The 19,251-nt window shown below is 44.7% G+C and overlaps 1 protein-coding gene across 3 annotated transcripts in view; it reads right to left on the reverse strand.

Moving 5' to 3' along the window:
- The window catches only part of FANCI (FA complementation group I), a 30,567-nt gene that overhangs the window by 2,477 nt on the left and 8,839 nt on the right, over positions 1-19,251 (reverse strand). For all 3 annotated transcript variants that reach the window (XM_081171037.1, XM_081171035.1, XM_081171036.1), the window contains exons 14-37: positions 18,776-18,956; positions 17,766-17,853; positions 16,458-16,588; positions 15,795-15,865; positions 14,461-14,575; positions 14,225-14,347; positions 13,782-13,850; positions 12,065-12,166; positions 10,329-10,535; positions 10,112-10,233; positions 9,446-9,610; positions 9,063-9,242; positions 7,088-7,254; positions 6,580-6,659; positions 6,156-6,272; positions 5,837-5,888; positions 4,777-4,904; positions 4,353-4,421; positions 3,856-3,946; positions 2,153-2,337; positions 1,645-1,701; positions 1,481-1,540; positions 590-676; positions 87-182 (exon numbers count right to left, since the gene is read on the reverse strand). In XM_081171037.1, the coding sequence (XP_081027163.1) occupies positions 87-182; positions 590-676; positions 1,481-1,540; positions 1,645-1,701; positions 2,153-2,337; positions 3,856-3,946; positions 4,353-4,421; positions 4,777-4,904; positions 5,837-5,888; positions 6,156-6,272; positions 6,580-6,659; positions 7,088-7,254; positions 9,063-9,242; positions 9,446-9,610; positions 10,112-10,233; positions 10,329-10,535; positions 12,065-12,166; positions 13,782-13,850; positions 14,225-14,347; positions 14,461-14,575; positions 15,795-15,865; positions 16,458-16,588; positions 17,766-17,853; positions 18,776-18,956 (2,743 nt within the window). The remainder of the gene's footprint in view (positions 1-86; positions 183-589; positions 677-1,480; positions 1,541-1,644; positions 1,702-2,152; positions 2,338-3,855; positions 3,947-4,352; positions 4,422-4,776; positions 4,905-5,836; positions 5,889-6,155; positions 6,273-6,579; positions 6,660-7,087; positions 7,255-9,062; positions 9,243-9,445; positions 9,611-10,111; positions 10,234-10,328; positions 10,536-12,064; positions 12,167-13,781; positions 13,851-14,224; positions 14,348-14,460; positions 14,576-15,794; positions 15,866-16,457; positions 16,589-17,765; positions 17,854-18,775; positions 18,957-19,251) is intronic.

Here is a 19,251-nt window from a genome sequence, read left to right on the forward strand (position 1 = left end):
TCTAATGCTCTACCAGCTGAGCTATCCTAAGAAGTTGCCAAGGTGTGCCTGAAAGTTGCAGCTACATTCTTAGACTAGAATGTTACCTTTGACTTTTTTGAGAGATGGATCAGAAAATTCTCATATTGTTCTATGGCAAAAATCAAGTTAGGAATTGGCTTGGATTCCCGCAACACTTTGGCCTACAGAGGGAAGGAAAGCATTGAAGTGTATTAAATACAGTGGCAGCACAATTACAGGATCTCACAGTAAATAGCTATGTAGGCCTTTCAAATATTTTAAATATCATTTCAGGGTGAGTATTATCCACATGATTAGGGAACCAAATGCTAAGGAGATATAGATGCTCTGAATTTGATTAAACCCTGAGCGACAAAACTGACTTGAAAAACATAGCTATTCAAGGCTTTGTGCAAGTTTATCTGTCCTCCACAATTCAAACTGCACCTGTGAGTATTCAGTGGTAGCTTATGCTGCCATCCTCTGCTACTGAAGGAGCAGAGACTTAAGGCTTTAAGTACATCCCATTGAAACTCAATTAAATAACTAAGGGTCCAGTGTATTTCTGGGCAGAAATAACCATCCTCACCATGACGGTGGACACCTCAGCTGTTGTCTTCTCCTTTTTCTTCTTTTTCTTTTCTCCTGCCATGCTCAAGGTTTCACTCTGGATATTCTGAAAGGGGAAGTTGCTTGGCATGTAAAGATAGGGGATTGAGTTTCTGTATTATAGGGTTAACAAGCTGGTATAAAATGTTGGAGCAATTCATAAAAAGAGAAAGCCCCTTTTACAGGGAGTGTTCATTTCTGAATTTATATTTGGGTTTAATCCAGACCTATCCTCTCCCTTCTTGCTACTCCAGTTCTGGTCTTCCCATTGACCTTTCCATAGTCCTCACTCTGAAGAAGTCATTTTTTGCAATCGTAATCCATCTTTGCAGGAAATACTGAGCCTCTCATCCATACCACACCTTCGTTAAATAAGGGCAGGACAGTTCTGTAGTCTGCAGCTTTTTGCTGCACAGAACACAGAGTAAGAGTAGGATAGTGCCAAAATTCACCATATCAGTACCTCCCAGATTTAAAACACGACTTGGTCTAGTCAGAAGAATACATTCCATTCTTTTCTATTATTGTTAGGATTCTCATTTTCCTGTCTTGCCACTGATAACAACATTCTCTGCATTTATGAGCAGGGCTATTTATGCTGAGAGCATAGGAAATTGTGCCGGGTACAGAATTTAGCTTCCTCAGCATCACAGCTTTCACCAAAACAGAGCAGTCTCTTTAAATGAACCTCAAGGCAGCAAGCACAGGTATGGTCCCATCTAGGCACTGACCAGACCCAAACCCACTTGGCTTCAGCAAGGTTGATGCCTCCTGTGCCGTCAGCATATGTAAATGCTGTTTTCCCCTAGGTTAATAGATGCACCGTTTGGGATTGGGAGTGTGAAATGGGAAATTCAAATTTTTGGCTTACCTGCACATATGTGATGAAGGCATAACAGTGGGGGGTCAAGTGGGAGCCAGAGAGTCTAACCTAGAGAAGATAATGTCACTTATTTCAATAATTTTCTTCGGAATTAAAGCAGAAAACATTTATTCAGCACCTACAGGCATTGTACAGGATCACGTAACACCCACCAGCTTTTCTAGCCGTCCTGGAATCGCCCATGTTGTGGTTCGGCACACTTGGAGATACTAAAAAAAAAGCAATGCAAGAGGACATGGTATATGAGCCACAGGAACTCCCTGCTACAGAATGCAAATGGTCTGGGCATCCTTGCCTGTTGTTAGCATTTGTGTTGTGTAAGATCAGCAGCAGAGATCCTACAGAAATAATACTTTTGGCGACCCCCTCAACTGAAATTTGGCAGGTAGCAATTTATTAAGAGTCAGGATATTCTTAGTAGTGTTGGCCTTCCACTGGGATTTTCTGCCCAAGTAGGCTAACGTAAACTACCATAAGAATTAGTCAGGCTACATAGCAGGTTATACATTTTAGAAACAAACTTGCATGACCTATGCACTACTGGCTACCTGAGAGTAGCCCATCATCAGTTTTTAGGCATCTAGGCTAAGTTGGGCTTAGGAAAAGTTGATGATCAGGCCCTCAAACCCAAACCTCATGCCTCAGGTGAAGAGCACTCACATATTTTACAAGACTTGTAAGAGTGGTGTACATCTTGCTGACACTCCTCAGCAGTGTGTCCACACAGCTTCCCGGAGGCAAGGCTGTTTGTACCAGCTCATGGTATGCAGTTAACAAAGTCCCAAGCTGAAGAATGATTGCCTTTTCCAGAGGCTGGGTTGGGTTTGTTGCTTGAGAGGCATCTTCTACAAAAGGAAGGAAAAAGCTTTGTAAAAACCACAAAGACAAAGGTCCTTGAGATCTAGAAATAGTCACATAGCCTGTTTGAATGGGTGTGCACTCCCCTTTAAAAATCAGGTACACAGTTTAAACGTGTTCCAAGTTCAAGCCCAGTTCCTGGTTGGTCAAATAGCAGCAGCATCAGTTAAGTTCACTTCTTACAGCTTTGATTTATGTGTCTTTTCCTTGAGATGCTGGCCTTGATCATCATATCCTGGTCACTACTGGAACAAGCTCTACTTGGTGTTGTCCTTGAATTCAGTTTGGAAATTTCAGTTGGTCTAGAATGTGGCTGTCATCTGTACTGCTTAACAAATTTTTCCTGAGCTTAATTCAAACAATTTCACAGAGTTGACCATGTTTGGGACAGATGGACTGTTTTTTGTCCTATGAAAACTTGTTTCTCTTGGGTCTTTTCCTAAAAACTGTGCCAAAAGGCCTTTGTTCCTGATCCTGAATTTCAAACAAAATTCTATCAGTGTTTATTGGGGATCCCCCCCTGTGTATCTAATATAGCTGTCCGCTTAGAAGTTGGACAACCACCCGTTAATGCGCGGCTGTGGATTCTAAAGATACACTACTGGTTAAAACTTATTTTTTCCCCGGCCGGTTTGGCTCCTTTAACACTCTTAGACACCTTTCATTCCACCTGGAAAGCTTCCCTGTTTGAAAAGATAAGAAGCTTGGGATTCTCCCCGCAGATCTTGATAGCGGCAGGATATGAGAGAGTCAGAAGTCAAGTGCTCCAACGCATTAGGGACATAGAGCTGCAATGTCATATGGGCCAAATGGATAAACATGCCATATTTAGAGACTTTGGGAGAGGGTTCTCACCCGCAAATTATCTGGCTGATTTACAAATACCTAAGTACAGACACTCCTTTACCCTGGCCAGATTTAACGTTCTGCCCTCTGCCCTGTTGCTAGGCAGATATGAGGGCAAACCATATGCGTCACGTGTCTGCCCATGTGGCTCATCGGAAGTGGAAACAAGTCTGCATGTATTGCTGCACTGTAGTTACTATGAGGATCTACGTTTGACCTTTATTGCCCCAGTTCTACAAAAGCTTAAAAATGAACCAGAACTCCAACGTATGAGAGCCTTGGTAGAAGAGAAGGTTCCTGAAATTACGATCAATGTGGCCAAATTTTGTGTAGCCGCTATTAGGCGCAGGAAACAAGAGCTTTCCAATGTCAATATGCAGGCGAAGGCAAATACTTAATTTTATTTATGCTGTCTAATTTTAAATTGCACTTATGTATTGAAATTGTCCTTTGTTTTTTCCGGTGTTATGCTTCGCTGACTAGCTGTACGAGTTAATCTGGTCTGTGACCGTTTAATAAAATTTGATTTGATCCTGTGTTGTTTTTTCTTGACTTGACAATAAGGATGAGAGTGGGAATCGTCAGCTGAGCTGTTCATATTTCTTAACAAGAGACAACCCAATAGGACACCATTTGAGAACTACTGTTCTTTTTCTTACCTGCTGCCTCCAGTCCCAGATGACTCTTCATCTTATTGATCAGCCAGTCCACCTCTTCGAGGACCTTCTCTGCTCGACTCAAAATCAGTAACTAAGAAGAGAAGAGTTTGGATTTGATAGCCCGCTTTATCACTTCCTGAAGGAGTCTCAAAGCAGCTAACATTCTCCTTTCCCTTCCTCCCCCACAACAAACACTCTGTGAGGTGATTGGGGCTGAGAGACTTCAAAGAAGTGTGACTAGCCCAAGGTCACCCAGCAGCTGCATGTGGAGGAGCGGAGACGCAAACCTGGTTCCCCAGATTACGAGTCTATCGCACTTAACCACTACACCACACTGGCTCTAAGAGAGAAAGAAATTGCTTTGGATAGCACAATGTGCCTTGCAGCCATAGGAAATTGCCAAGTAGAATTTACTTGTCACATTTATGTATCACTTTTCATTAAATTTGAACCTACTTTTGTGTTCTGTTTTTTGTTTTGTTTTTACACCAACTCACACAAGCTGTAGGAGCTGCTGTCTTGGCATTCACAATAGCAAAGTGGGACTGGTGCTCCATTTCAATATCCTAGGTAGAGAGTGGGGGATTAAAAAGATGAAACAAACAGTAATTTAGATACCTATCTTTTATTATTATTATTATTCCACCATTCCTTTTTATCTTCACAACAACTCCACGATGTAGGATAGGATAATAGTCACTGGTTCAGTGTCACTCAAGTGAGCTTGGTCTCTAAATGGGAATTTGAACCCAAATTTCTCTGGTCTAACACTCTAACCACTACACCAGCCTGATTCTACGTTCTTTCAACAGCTATATCCAGGAAGGGGATTTGGGGATACAGAAGAAGAGCACAAGCTCTGCATTGGCAAATGCATGCAGACTGATAAGCTCAGTCTAAAAGGCCCAACTGATATGTTACCTGGTCTATGTCCCCAAGCTGAGCATGGATATCCTGGGCAAGCTCACGCAATACACTGCCTGGGCTCTTGATGAGAACATGCAGACTGAAGAGCAGGGCTAGCAAGCCCTTGCAGCAAGGGGCATCATCTGCGGAGAGCGAAAACACAAGTCAGCTTTGGAGACACCATGGCTGTCTACTGGGTCAGGCCAACAACCAACCCAGCCCAGCCTTCCATCTCTTAACAGGCCTTCTGCAAATCTAACACTGCTTAATCTGCTTTTCTCATGTTCAAAGCAAATTAAAGTTAACATACTCGCACTCTATCATCATTTTCACTAACCAGGGCTAAAGGTAAAGGGTAAAGGTACCCCTGACCATTAGGTCCAGTCATGACCGACTCTGGGGTTGCGGCGCTCATCTCGCTCTATAGGCCGAGGGAGCCGGTGTTTGTCCGCAGACAGCTTCCGGGTCATGTGGCCAGCATGACTAAGCCGCTTCTGGCGAACCAGAGCAGCGCATGGAAACGCCGTTTACCTTCCCGCCAGAGCGGTACCTATTTATCTACTTGCACTTTGACGTGCTTTCAAACTGCTAGGTTGGCAGGAGCAGGGACTGAGCAACGGGAGCTCACCCCGCTGTGGGGATTTGAACCGCTGACCTTCTGATCGGCAAGTCCTAGGCTCTGTGTTTTAACCCACAGCGCCACCCGCATCCCATAACCAGGGCTAAAAAGTGCTATTTAGTGCTGCTTTTGTCAAAAACACCGAAACAGGCATAATGCTGACCACAGTTCCAAAAATGGTAAGTAAGGAAGGGAGAGAGAAAGAAGAGAATGTGAACCCACAGGATGCAACCTAATCATGGCAAGGAAATCAAGCAGTGTTGCACTTGCATTGGGTCGCATGAAGATGTTTAGTGGCCTGAACTTCTGTCAAACAACTTTGGGTACCTTATCTCCCATTAATTTATTTAACCCTTTCTTTAAACCTGGATGCTACATTTCATTTGATGACCTAAGCTGCAGATGTCATAAGGCCTAAGGCAGGGGAACGAAGTCTTACCTGGTCAGAAATCTTACCTAGGCTAGTTTCCTTGCAAATCTTGACTGTCCAGGATAACAGCTGCATGAACTGCACAAGAAGAGAGAGGGTGACTTTACTCAGTACAGAATTATTAGTGTTTATGTTGTTGTAAAGCCACCATGAGAGCTGTTTTCAATGTGGGTTGAAAGGCAGATCAGAAGAGTTAAGAGATAATAAATAAATGATACGTATTAAAAGCAAGAGTTTAATCAGATAGATTGGACTGAGGGCTGGTCCACATGTAACACAGAGACCAGCTTAAACATGAGGAACGGCTGATGGATCAGGCCAGTGGCATCACTCTGCAGTATATACCTGGAGGGAGGAGGGCTCCAACAGTTTGGAAAGAGTTGCAAGGATGTTGATTAACAGAAGTGCTTCCTTGCTGCTGAAGTCATCGTCAGCGTTGCTGAGCTGGTTCACTAATGACCTCTGAGAAGGAGGGAGAAAGGAAAATAGATTGCATGAGCAAACAACAAATGTAGGAAAGCAATGAAAGGAAGGGAGGAAGGTGGGGTGAACACTTTTTGAGACTCAAACTTTCTGTTCCTATCCAAGTATTCCTAGGCAGTTCCCTAAGTAGGAGATGCTCCTTTCCTAGATCTGCTCCAATGGCTTTGCAAATTGTAAGCAGCAAACTGAGAGCACAGGCCCAGTATCTCTGCCTGCATCCTCCTGAACAAGAGTCGATCCATCCCTTCAAGCAGTTCAACCCTAACATCACCTTTCTGCAGTTCACCTGAAACTGTCGAATCTGAAAGGCTGCTTTCTCAGTGACGTTAACGTCTCCGTCTTCTTCCGCATCTTCGTTTGCAATATCTGGCAAAAAGGGAAAAAAGGAGGAGGGAGAATGGCAACAAGGTAGAAGCTGAGGTCAGGAGAGAGAATTCATCACAGCTATGCACATGGAGATTATCATTACTTTGAAAAGCAGTGGCCGGCAGTATATTTGTTTATATTTATAAAAATACTTGTATGCTGCAGTTTCTTTAAAAAATATCAGTAGTCTACAATAATTTTATATGCATATACAATAAAAAAAACCATGCAAAAACTTTGACAAAAGATAGATTTATTAATTGTCTGCATAAGCTTGGCAGCATAGAAAAGTGTTTAGTAGACACCCAGAGGTTAACAAAGAAGGGGCCTGCAGAATCTTTACAGAAAGAGCATTCCGCAGGAGTGTTCCGATGACACTTCCAGCCCCTTCACTGACAATTCAGCAGAAAACGAGCCTTAATGCTTACCCAGTGCCTGCAGAAACTGTGGGATCTTTGCTGGATACAGCTGTTGCACGGTGTTAAAGATCCGCAGCAAACCCTCCAAGCACAACAGTGAGATGCTCTTGCCCTTCTCCTTCTTGCCTGATTCTTCAGCTGCGGTTGGGATTGAGGTGTATCTCCACAGCAGGACTCTTTGGGGAAAGGGGGAAAGTAGGGGGTGATTTAAGGCAGGCTTAATGACCATGTGTGATGACTAGGAACAGCCAACCCTTGTACCCAAACTACTCATCCGCTATTACTGTGCTTAACTCTCTGTTCATGCATGCAGAGGAGGGTGGGAGCAGAAGTTCACGTCAAGTCATCTCTTACATGCACCTCTTGCTCAGTACTGTCAAAGTTAGTACAGTGGTACCTTGGGTTACAGACGCTTCAGGTTACAGACTTCACTAACCCAGAAATAGTACCGCGGGTTAAGAACTTTGCTTCAGGATAAGAACAGAAATCGCACGACGACTGCGCAGCAGAGCAGCAGGAGGTCCCATTAGCTAAAGTGGTGTCTCAGGTTAAGAACAGTTTCAGGTTAAGAATGGACCTCCGGAACGAATTAAGTTCTTAACCCGAGGTACCACTGTACAGTCAAAGTCAGGCTTGCACAGTTTGTGGCCAACAAAACCATGCACAGCCAGCAAGCCACACACTGGGCATGCCAGCTGCTTGATAATTTCTCAGGTTTCTGCCGTCTCAGGCAGGCAGCAAAAACAGAATGAAAATCAAATCCCTGGCCGTCCACTATATATTATGACATCTTATTATTATGACATCTTATGACAAGTCCTTCATTATGGCTAGGACTTCCTCAGTCTTCAGTGGCACAATGTGATCCCAGTAAGAACTGGCCAGGAGTCCACCTAGTCCAGCATTCCATTCTCACAGCGGCCAGCCTGTGGGAAGCCTGCAAGCAAGAGCTGAGTGCAAGAGCATTCTCTCCTCATGTGGTTTCCAGCAACTGATATTCAGAAGCGTCACTGCCTCTGACGGTGGAGGCAGAACATAGCCATTGGGGTTGGCAGTTGTGTACTTAACATGCCGCAGCCTGTGCAGGGAACCTGGCATCCCTCCACTAGTGTATCATTCACCATTGTAGCTGGTGAATTTGGGTAGAGAACCCAGAAAAATGTATGTCCTCCCCTGGACTTCATTCCGCCCCTACTGCCGTTGAGAAAGAGCAGAGCGGCGTGGGTGGACACAACTTAGGCAAAGAATTCCTGCCCCAGAGAGATGGAAAACATCTGGTTGCTATTAAGCCTAGAAGCCTACCTCCCCACCCCCCTGGCTTCTGTGGGAGTCAGCAACATCAGCAAGAGGGTAGGGGAGATGATTTTAAGAATCGCTGCCTCTGCATTGCCTCCAACAGTCAAGAGTGCTGAGGACTGGGAGTTATGGATACCAGTAACAGCAGAAATGCCTGATGGACTCTTAACTTCCCTTTGCCCCCATTGTCCCTGAGGAAGAGCAGAGTCAGGGGAGGCATGGCAGATGAACATCTGTTCAGGTTTGCTTGCTATCACTGGGAACCACCGGCATACCTAAGACAGGCAGCTTCAAGAAACAGCTCATTTCTCTTGCCTTGGGGATTCTCTCAAGCCAGAAGGATAAAAAATATTCAGGATGCATATTCTTCTTGCCTAGATACACTTCATGATGGCAGTATCTTCTGCCTGTATTATAGAGCTGAATTTATTTTTGGAAACCTCTATACGATATTGTTTACAATATTGCAAAAACTGTACAAAACAGTTTGACTTAACTAACTACTGCAGAAGTCTGCTGCTCAGTGGCCTCAAAGACCAAGAGGCTACTTGCTCAGAATCCCAACACTGGCTTAGTTTCAAACTCCTCTTTGTTTTCTTTCTCCATTTTTTAATATGTAAGAGCTTGAGATATTTAAGAGGTACCCTTTACTAATACCACACCAAAGTCTTCAGGCCATGGGACTCACCGAGTGATTCTACAGAGGTTCTGGAACATCTTATCTCTGTTCTGCCCATCAGGCCCATCGGTTTGTCCCGTCTCCTCCAACTGCTGTACTTTCTGCAAGGCCACACTGACAGCATAGCGCATGAACTCACTGCTGGAGCGCAGAACGGCCAAGCTCTCCTCATGGTTCTGGGAACAGTCCCTGGGGCATCAGAAGAAAGCAAATTCTCAATGGTTGTCAACATGGCAAAAAAGGAATCAGGGATGGAGCCAGAGGAGAAAGTGGTGTAATCTCAGGTGACTTAAGCTACCACTAAGATTGGGTAAAAGCACAATCAGGTATCAAGAGAGATATAAAATTTCTAGATACCCTAGATGAATGTGCCTTGAAACACAGGCCCTTACCTGAAGAGACTTGTAAGTAACGTGCACACAAAGCCCATGGAAAGGAAGCTTCGGGCAATTTTATTTGCCGAAGTGGGTTTGTTCTTCCCAGCTTTCTCTTTCAGGATTTCGCAAAGTTTGGTATAGCACTTGAACAGGCCCAGAACATCTTCAAACTTGCTCTTGCTGCGACACACATTGCAGAAATAAAAATGCAAAAAACTATGAGACAAACGATTTCAAAACAGAACCTAGGTATTTTTATTTCATGTTTCACTCATGAAACACACAGACAAACATGCAGATATTAGTCATTCACTAGAATGGACAGGTAACTTAGTTGGACCCATTTGCAAAGCTGTTTTAAAAGAAATTGAGGGAGGATAGGACAAAGTAACGTCTGAACTAATTTCCATCCTACTGGGATTAAAGGACCACTACTACATGAGGAGAGCTGGGATTAACACCACTGGCAGTCATCTGAACCCAGAACCTCCAGAGACTTAGTCAAGGGCCCAAGTGTTAAGCTCAACAAGACCATCTAGGTTTTCTCACTATTTCGGCTATTAGGAATTGTGTTGAACTTGCAAGATCTATCCCATGCAGTTTGCAGCTGGGAAGTCCTGCTGGCTGTATGCGTAGATGCTGGTGGAGGGCAGAGGGAGGGAGGATAATTTCATTCCTTACCTGAAATTCCCTATGCTAAAGTTGTACTCAATCAGGACCTCACAGACGCCCATCACTAAAATAGCGTAGATATTGTTCTTCAAGCCCACTCCTGTAGACTGAGAGAAGTCTGCCGACTTATCCTGAGCATAAAAAGCAAAGAAATTAAAATCTCATCTCCAGGACTTTGCAGAAAGAAAGAAAGGAGCAGTCTTCTCCCTTCCTGTTCCTAACTTACCAGTTCAAAATCTTCTAATTCACTCTTGATCATTCGCCGTGTGATCGACTCCAGCATCTCCTCCAAGTCTTGCTGGAGACCCTTGTTATCATCATCATCTTCTTCTTCTTGTTGTTGTTGTTGTTCTTCTTCCTCAGCCTGTCGGCGCAGGCTTAAGGTGCTCTTATACCAGGCCAGACAATGCTGAATACAGCAGAGTAAGTGAGCCTGAAGGAAATTGCAGCATCAATCATTAATGGTCATGCAGGTTGCTCAGATGCCTCCTCCCTCCTCAGGAAAATGTTCTTGCAACAGATACCAGCTTCATATAACCACCATGCTTAAGTCAAATTAATGCACAGAGGGGTTAATACCATACAGCAGTGGTTTTCAACCAGTGTGCTGTGGCACCCTGGGGTGCCTTGAATGATGGCCAGGGGTGGTGCGGGCAACACTGGCCTCTGTCCCTCTTTCTTTTTTTCCCTCCCTACTCTGATGTCCTCTTGCATCTCTGCATCCCAAAGGCTTGTACAGCTGTTTATTGCAGCAGTCCTGGCTATAAGCTCCACATGCAAATGGTGCCTCTGGGAGACCAAGGAGAGGGGAGAGGAGGCTGAGGGGCAAGAGGCTGCCAGCTCTGCAGGCAAGGGGTGACATAACTGGACTGCTGAGCCCCACAGGGGTGCTGCAGAAAGAATGGAGTTGATCAAGCCGTGGACCCAAAAAAGGTTGAAAACTTCTGCTATACAGTAATCTGTTCTGCCAGGGCCAAGCTGGACAGGACACCATTCACGCCATTTCACTAATGGTGCGGGTGGCCCTTTAACCCTCTCCCAGCCTCCTCCCTTGCGCTTCTGATTCAAGCCCAGCAGCTGCTCACCGCTCTGGAAGCTTTTCTTCCAAAGCAGTGCAGAGTAATGCATTGTTTAAGATAAAAGGACCTGCAGTTTATTTATTTATTTTATTTAATAAATTTATATATTGCTTGTTAAAAAGAACAAACAAACCTCAAAGTGGTTTACAAAAAAGATAAAACAATAAAATGGAGGAAAAAATCACTTTAAAAACATACAAAAGTAAAAATACTGAAACGGATTAAAATTACCCCAACTTTCTAAGCATCTGGTTAGGCTTGTCTAAAGGTAAAGGGACCCCTGATCATTAGGTCCAGTCGTGGCTGACTCTGGGGTTGCGGCGCTCATCTCGTTTTATTGGCCAAGGGAGCCGGCGTACAGCTTCCAGGTCACGTGGCCAGCATGACAAAGCCGATTCTGATGAACCAGAGCAGCACACGGAAACGCCGTTTACCTTCCCGCCGGAGCAGTACCTATTTATCTACTTGCACTTTGACGTGCTTTCAAACTGCTAGGTTGGCAGGAGCAGGGACCAAGCAACGGGAGCTCACCCCGTCACGGGGATTCGAACCGCCGACCTTTCCCTAGGCAAGTCCTAGGCTCTGTGGTTTAACCCACAGCACCACCTGCGTCCCTTGTCTAGTAGGTGCCAAAAAGAGTACAGTGATGGCACCTGCTTGATCTCAATAGGCAGGAAGTTCCAAAGTTCAGGTGCTGCCACACGAAGTGATCAAGTTCTTACAAATATGGAATGGGTATTAGTGGTGCCAGTTCTTAATTTATGAGAAATATGCTGGCACTTTCCTTTGAAAGATGCTAGTTACAAGCTCCAGATATCACTGGAACTGAAAACAAACTTTTAACAGCCGTTATCCAAGTGACTCAATCCTTCAACGCTCTCACCAAAGGTTCTTGCAGGAAGATTTGGTCTCTCTGAGCCAGGATGCATCCCTCTAGTTTTAACGGGGGCAGCAGGTCAGGTTCTGGCTCATAATACCGCTTTATCTGCCACAATAAATAAGGAACAACATTTTACAAGTGAGAATCATCCCACTTTACTGCTAGGCAGGAGAGGGAACCGGGGAGAAAGGCTAAGCATCTGAATTAAAGTTAGAAAGAAGAAATAAATCTTCCCTAGCTTAGGATTGCTGAACTAGGGTGAAAACAGATACATACTTCCTACCCACACTTCTCTGCCCAGGAACAGGAATAGTTTTTTTCCACCACCGTGTGCGAAATCCACTGACATACATACCTGGCTCAAATATACATTAGTACAGATTTTCAACCCTCTCCTCCCACTACCCCCTGCTCCCATTTAAACCAGCATCCCCCCCCCCAAGTGCCTGACATGTTTTTTCTATTTAAATAGTTAAAAAAACAACCAATCACCAACTCTATGCTCCTTTGTTTTCAAACTTAAAGCAATGCTCTGGGCAGCGAGAGAGGGAGGTGGAAAGGAAGTGTCTTTATGATTGACACAAAGGGAAGCCAATTAACCTTCTGCACAGACAGCTTCACCTGGAAACAGGAGAGACAGCTTACTCCCAAGTTTGGGAGTTTGTACATCTGTCCAAAAAGGAGGGGGAAGCATGAATCCACATCTCAAGTGCATTGCTCAAGATATGTGCATTTGCCTTCTCTCTTAGGAAACTGATGCACTGCTTACTGACCTTCCATTCGTTTTATTTTCCCCACCACCATGCGACTTCTAATACTTGTATTGAGTTTCAGGTGCTTTGAAGCAGAGTTGGAGAACCCCAGGCCCAGGGGCCAAATGTAGCTCTCTGGCCACCTCTCTACCTGAGCCCCAGGACTCTCCCCAGACCACAACCTCCACTGACAATGCTTTGCACCCACTTTGAATGATTTTGCCCAGCTGGAACGAGTCCCTGATCTGTGATAATACCTCTTGCTTGCATGGATGAAGGATGGAGAGCAAACACACACAGTGTCTACCTTAAGAGTCACTTCTGTTGCTCTGCCCATTTTTGCCCCTGGTCCCACCCACTTTTTACTTCTTACTCTGCCCGCCACAAGCTTGCAGCCCTGAGAAGGTTGCCAATGAGGGAATGAGGTCTATGGAAAGGTTCTCCATCCCTGGTTAAACCATCAATGACTGTACATTTCCCAATGGTGGCAGCCAGAAACGCAGGTATAAGCAGCAGTTTTTAAAAAATAAGAGAGAAAAGGATAAGATTCTAAGTTGATGCACGTCCTCACTTCATCTTATGAGTTACCTCCTCTTGCTGTGTAAACTCTGCTACCCCACCAGATAGCAAAAGCAATGAAGTGTCCTATGGCATCTTAAAAACTAACAAAAAATGGTAACAGAAAAACCTTCCGGGTCTAAGGCTGCCATTTTGTCCGAACCAGGATGCTCTGATTTGTGCTTTCCCTATAAACCTGAATTTGAAACCAGAATCAGAAACTAAGATTGGTAATGGCCCTTGGCTATGCACAATAAAGGCCTGACTTGACTGAGAAGCCAAGATCACACAGGGAGGGGAAGACTGGGGAGAAGAGAACATGTGAGCCTGGGGCTGGGACATGCAATACCAAACTATGGTTTGTCATACTGTCTGAACCAAGCCTGCAATGTTTTGATCTTGCCATATACCTGAGACAGCAGCATCTCCAGAATGGAATTACTCAGTTGGGAGTTTCTCCGCAGGACATCATAAAAACCCTGAGAGGAAAGAAAAGGTTAAAATAATAATAATAGAGCCTTAAAAACACTCACAGGCAATTTTCATCACTGTAGGCAATGGAAGACAACCATGTTGCCTCTGCTGCCTGCCACTATGCTCAGAAGCAAAAACTGATCCTCACAATATAAAACACAAAACCAAATCAGGTCCCATCGCACTGCCATGAAGCACAGCAGAGGTGCGGAAGGGTATTATACAACTAGAGCGCTACAACACACCAGCACACAAACACTTACAGAAGACCAGGAACCAGCTTCCCAAAGGCCTGCAGATGCTGACATTAATCCACAACCTCGACACTGCTTGAACCAAAGAAATTATGTGGAACCACGGCCAAAAGGATCCTCCTTACCTCATAGAGCATGAATCTGACATCAGCCTGCTGACTTAAGCATCGCCTCAAACTGCCCAGGATTTCTAGACAGAAGGCCTCATTGGCTGCTGCGTTATAGCGGGTATGAACATCCACCTGGACCTAGAAGGCAGTAACAGAGTCATGAGAAATCATCTCCGGTTTATTATGACTGAAGCCACAATCCTATGCGCCTGGGGCTGCACAGGATCTTTGGGAAGCTGCTGGCTGCTTACCTGACTCGCACCAATTGCCTGGCTGCATTGGGAGGAGGTCAAGCTACCCAGAACTTTAAAATTCTTTAAGAGGAGCAGAAACCCAGCAACTGCTGACTTACGGGCCTCCAGCTGCCTGTGATGGAAACAGAGGCAAGGGAGAACAATTAAGGACACCCATGGATGCTTCTGCTGAGAATTCTGGGGCACCCTGTCCTCCCTACTTTGTTAATGCTGGACAAAGCTTTATGAGCTGAATTCCCTTAAATGTTGGAGTAAAGAGATAAAACGACAAACAAACAAACCTAGAGTGGAAAACCACAAAGGTGTGCAGGGTTGGTTATTTACGGTATGATCAAGTGGATAAAATGTGCTGTGTGTTTTTTTTAAAGAATATAGCAACCCTGTTTTTTAAAGACAGCTATTTATTTTTACAAATATAAAAAAGACAGCTACTTATTTTTACAAGGGACGCGGGTGGTGCTGTGGGTTAAACCACAGAGCCTAGGACTTGCCGATCAGAAGGTCGGCGCTTCGAATCCCCACAACGGGGTGAGCTCCCGTTGCTCGGTCCCTGCTCCTGCCAACCTAGCAGTTCAAAAGCACATCAAAGTGCAAGTAGATAAATAGGTACCGCTCCAGTGGGAAGGTAAATGGCGTTTCTGTGCACTGCTCTGGTTTGCCAGAAGCGGCTTAGTCATGCTGGCCACATGACCCGGAAGCTGTACGCCGGTTCTCTCGGCCAATAAAGCGAGATGAGCACCGCAACCCCAGAGTCGGCCACGACTGGACCTAATGGTCAGGGGTCCCTTTACTTATTTTTACATTTTATTATTGGGACCCATTATAAATAATTATGTCTATCAACCAAGCATGATGAACTTTGGTTCATTTTTCATGTCGTGGAGAAACTCTAATTCCCCCGAGTCTTCAGGAAAGGGCTTGCCCACACTTGTCCTGTGCCTAGAAAGTCATGGGTCCAAGCAGTTTTGCATTTGCCTGCCACTTTCCACCCGGTAAACCTACTCTTTTGTGCTAAATCAGAACAAACAGCAATCTGCAGAAAACCCAGTTGCTGTTTGCTCTGGTTCAGTGCTAAAGACTGGGTTTTTCCAGCCAGGGGGTGGGGAGCGGCAGGGCAAATGGAGTTGTGGGTAAGCCCTGGGGTAAAAAAACTAACGCATGCAGAATTTGGAGCGTATGGCACTCCAGGCGACCCCATCTGGCTCTTGGGTTACATCCTCCTTTCCACCTGTGTTGTTTATGTGATAAAAGCAGTGAGGGGTGGGGGTAGGGAAACCAAGGAACTCCATAGATGTCTATTTATTTTGAAAGCATAAAAAATGGCAGCTTACCCAGAAAACATTGATTTGCGAAGAACAAGAATTAGAGAGTCCCTCATGGACATGCTAATTTTCAGCAGGGGCTGGGAGAAAAAAAGAACGCATTAGACCAAGTGTTCTGCAGTTTTGCTAAAGGAGCAGCAGCAGCAAGGCCAATAAAAGAGGGATGGGGAGGACATTATATCAGCATAATCAATGAGCCACATCAATCATTCCCAATCTATGAGTCACAAGAGAACTGCAAGAAATAATTGGGAAGCCCACAAGCAAGACCTGAGTGTAACGTTTGGTTGACACACAAGCGAAAGAATCACCTAGACTTTAGAAGGGGAACCTGTCCCACGTTCTCCACAATAACTTTATGCCACTATGCAGAAACATCCCTTTTCCAGCAATCGTCTGACCTGCTGAGTTCTATGATCTCCGAACCTTTAACTGAAGTGCTTTATATCCCATGCCCTTTCCATCTTTTATCAATTTTTAAATATATGGATGAGATTGCAAGGTGCCTCAAACATTTATTTTAAATGGAAAGAAGGGATAAAAAGATATTTTAATGAATGAATTTAAGAGTAGTAACATATTTTGAAGTATTTTTTTAATATGCTGCACTCTTTCGTAAGATATTTTGAGGACTTTTTGAGCTGAAAACTGACTAGTATAAAAGAACTTTACCTGCACGGCCTTAAGCAACCCTTGTACTGTGTCAAGAGGCAGGAATGACAAATGATCAAAGGCCTCTGCGACTTTTGAAGAAGACTGCTGAAGGATGAGCGGGGCAGACAGGATAATACCAGACAACAGATCTGAAAGAGAAAACGGTAACAAGGAGAGCTGCAGCCTTCAATAAGAGAAAGAGAAGGCCAAGATGTCAAGAACCAGGGACAGAAAAAGAAGTGCATTTGATTCGTAGGTTCACAGATCAAGAAAAGACAACTGCACAAATTATGAAGTCAACTTCCAAAAAATGTAGAACATTGAAAGATAAGAGGTCATAAAACTGACTTCTTCAAATATGTACTCACTAAGGATTGAGGGCCAGACACTAAGTATTTCAGACAAAGACCAGAAAGACTCGTGTTCAAAGCCCTAATCAGCCAGGAAGCTCAGTTAGCAAACGAGAGTCAGTCTCCATCTCTCAACCTAACCTACATCGCAGGGTTGTTATGAGGATAAAATGGGTGTGGGAAAATAACTTTGTATGCAACTGGGGCTCTAATTGGGAATAAACTGCATTTTGACTACAACTGCTACAAACCACTGGTTTTTAGGTTAGGCAGCAATCTGGTGTGATTTCCTTTGCCTAAACTCCCTTGGACTTTCTTTGCATAAACTCCCTTTCTGTAAATGGAAAGACAGGTATAGTTTTTCAAAAACAACAAAACATATAATAACAATAAGGTACATGAGAGAGTGTCTAAACCACTGAGCCTCTTGGGCTTGCCGATCGGAAGGTCGGCGGTTTGAATCCCTGCGACTGGGTGAGCTCCCGTTGGTCTGACACAGCTCCTGCCAACCTAGCAGTTTGAAAGCACACCAGTGCAAGTAGATAAATAGGTACCACTGCGGTGGGAAGCTAAACAGCATTTCCTTGCGCTCTGGTTTCCGTCATGGTATTTTGTTGTGCCAGAAACAATTTAGTCATGCTGGCCACAGGACCCGGAAAGCTGTCTGTGGACAAACATCAGCTCCCTTGGCCTGAAAGCAAGATGAGCGCCACAACCCCATAGTCGCCTTTGACTGGACTTAATTGTCCAGAGGTCCTTTACCTTTAAATTTTTACACAAGAGAGTATGACTGCTATGTGAGACTTCTACTTCTTAAAGACAGACAATTATGGCTCTGGAAAACAGATGGAGCACCACTCCCTTCTGAAGTTGAGGGAGGAAAGAAACCAAAAAGCTGTTTTATCGAACTGTGCAGACATGAGATCATGAGATTTCCCTTGCAATAATGTGCCCCCTTTGCTCATTTCACAGTTACCTAAGAAGTGGCTTATAGGGGAGCCTGCATTTGTGATGACTCTGTTCAGGACCTGTTCCAGTATTTCACTTCTGATCGGTTCATGGACCTGAAAGCAGACAGGACACTAAAATTCAGTCATAGGTCGACTTTTGAGGCTGTAGCCAGACTTGCAGATTTTAAAAAGTTTACTCCAATATTGCTGCTATGACTAACATAGCCCTAACTATGGAGCAAGTGGAAGGAAAGACCCTCACCCGAATTAATGTCCCTCCAGCAAAGGATGATGGATCAGTCACTTTTGGTGCAGACAAAGGCAGCTAGCCAACCCCAAAATGTGTGTGTCAGGAACTGGCATTGGACCGAGAGGCAAAGGGGAGGCTCCCAGATTCTGCTGGCGAAGGACCCAGCAGCAGGGGGAGAAACAGCTCAGTAGAGGGGGAAGCCAATCAGCGCAAAACCAGGGATAAAGGGAGGCAGACGGGGGAATTGGAGCGTGGGCTCCAGGACTCTTCACTGGACATCAGTGAGGAGAGCCCAGGTCCTCCGCTACCCACGCCTTCCCTGCGCAGAAGACTCCCGCGCAGTGAGAGGAGGAGGAGACTGGGTGTCAAACAACTTTTATGTTGGAAGAGGTTCAAGAAACGCCCACTGACGGATTCTGCCAGTGACTGAGGCAGCCACGATGAGAAGGGGCTGTGCAGTCAGAAAGGTTTAACAAGGCAAATTAACCGAGAAAGGCACCAGTTTACGCACGAGTAACTCATACCTATTACAGTGTGCATATCATTACTGTGTGCTTAGCTCAGCCTAATCATAAGTTGTGCTCAGAACTGTGACTTGTGCAGGAACGTACAAGGGGTGTGCAATTCCTTCTCTTATATGGTGTAAAAGTAAACATTTTTGGATTTAAGGAAGAAAGGTGTGGCTCCAATTTTAACTGAAAGATTCAACAATGCTTGAAATGTTATCAAAGAACTGGAGAAGATAATATAAATCACAGCTGTTTCCCTATAATGGCATCTCCTTACCTTGAAGGCTTCCAATAGGAGATCAGTTCCCAACTTACAAGCTTGCTGGGCTGGAGCTTTAGAAAGGCCGTGGTTCGTTTCCATGACTTTGCCTCCCAAAGTTCTTTTTGGCCCATAGGAGTCCATCAGGATGAATCCAAGATCCACCAGGCCCCGAGTCACATGATCCCAACCGAACACACTGGATGGAGTCATTAAAAGAAGGGAGAGGGAGACAGCAACTTTAAAAGTACATTTACTTTTTATTCATTTGCTTACGGGCTTTGCATATGCATATGGTTCACCACTGTAAGAATAGGTTGTGGAACCAGATGGGCATAAGCAGATTCTTTTTATGTACATTCTTGGGCATGGGCACATCTCCCCACTTACTAAATGTGTGCATTACTATCGAAGAATAATGCCAGGGGTTGAGGAGAGAGTAGAGAAACGGTGAGAAATTTGTCCATCAAGTTCTACATTGGTAGACTGCAGAA

This window comes from Podarcis bocagei, assembly GCF_964188305.1.
Source record: "Podarcis bocagei genome assembly, chromosome: 14".
Classification (NCBI taxonomy): domain Eukaryota; kingdom Metazoa; phylum Chordata; class Lepidosauria; order Squamata; family Lacertidae; genus Podarcis; species Podarcis bocagei.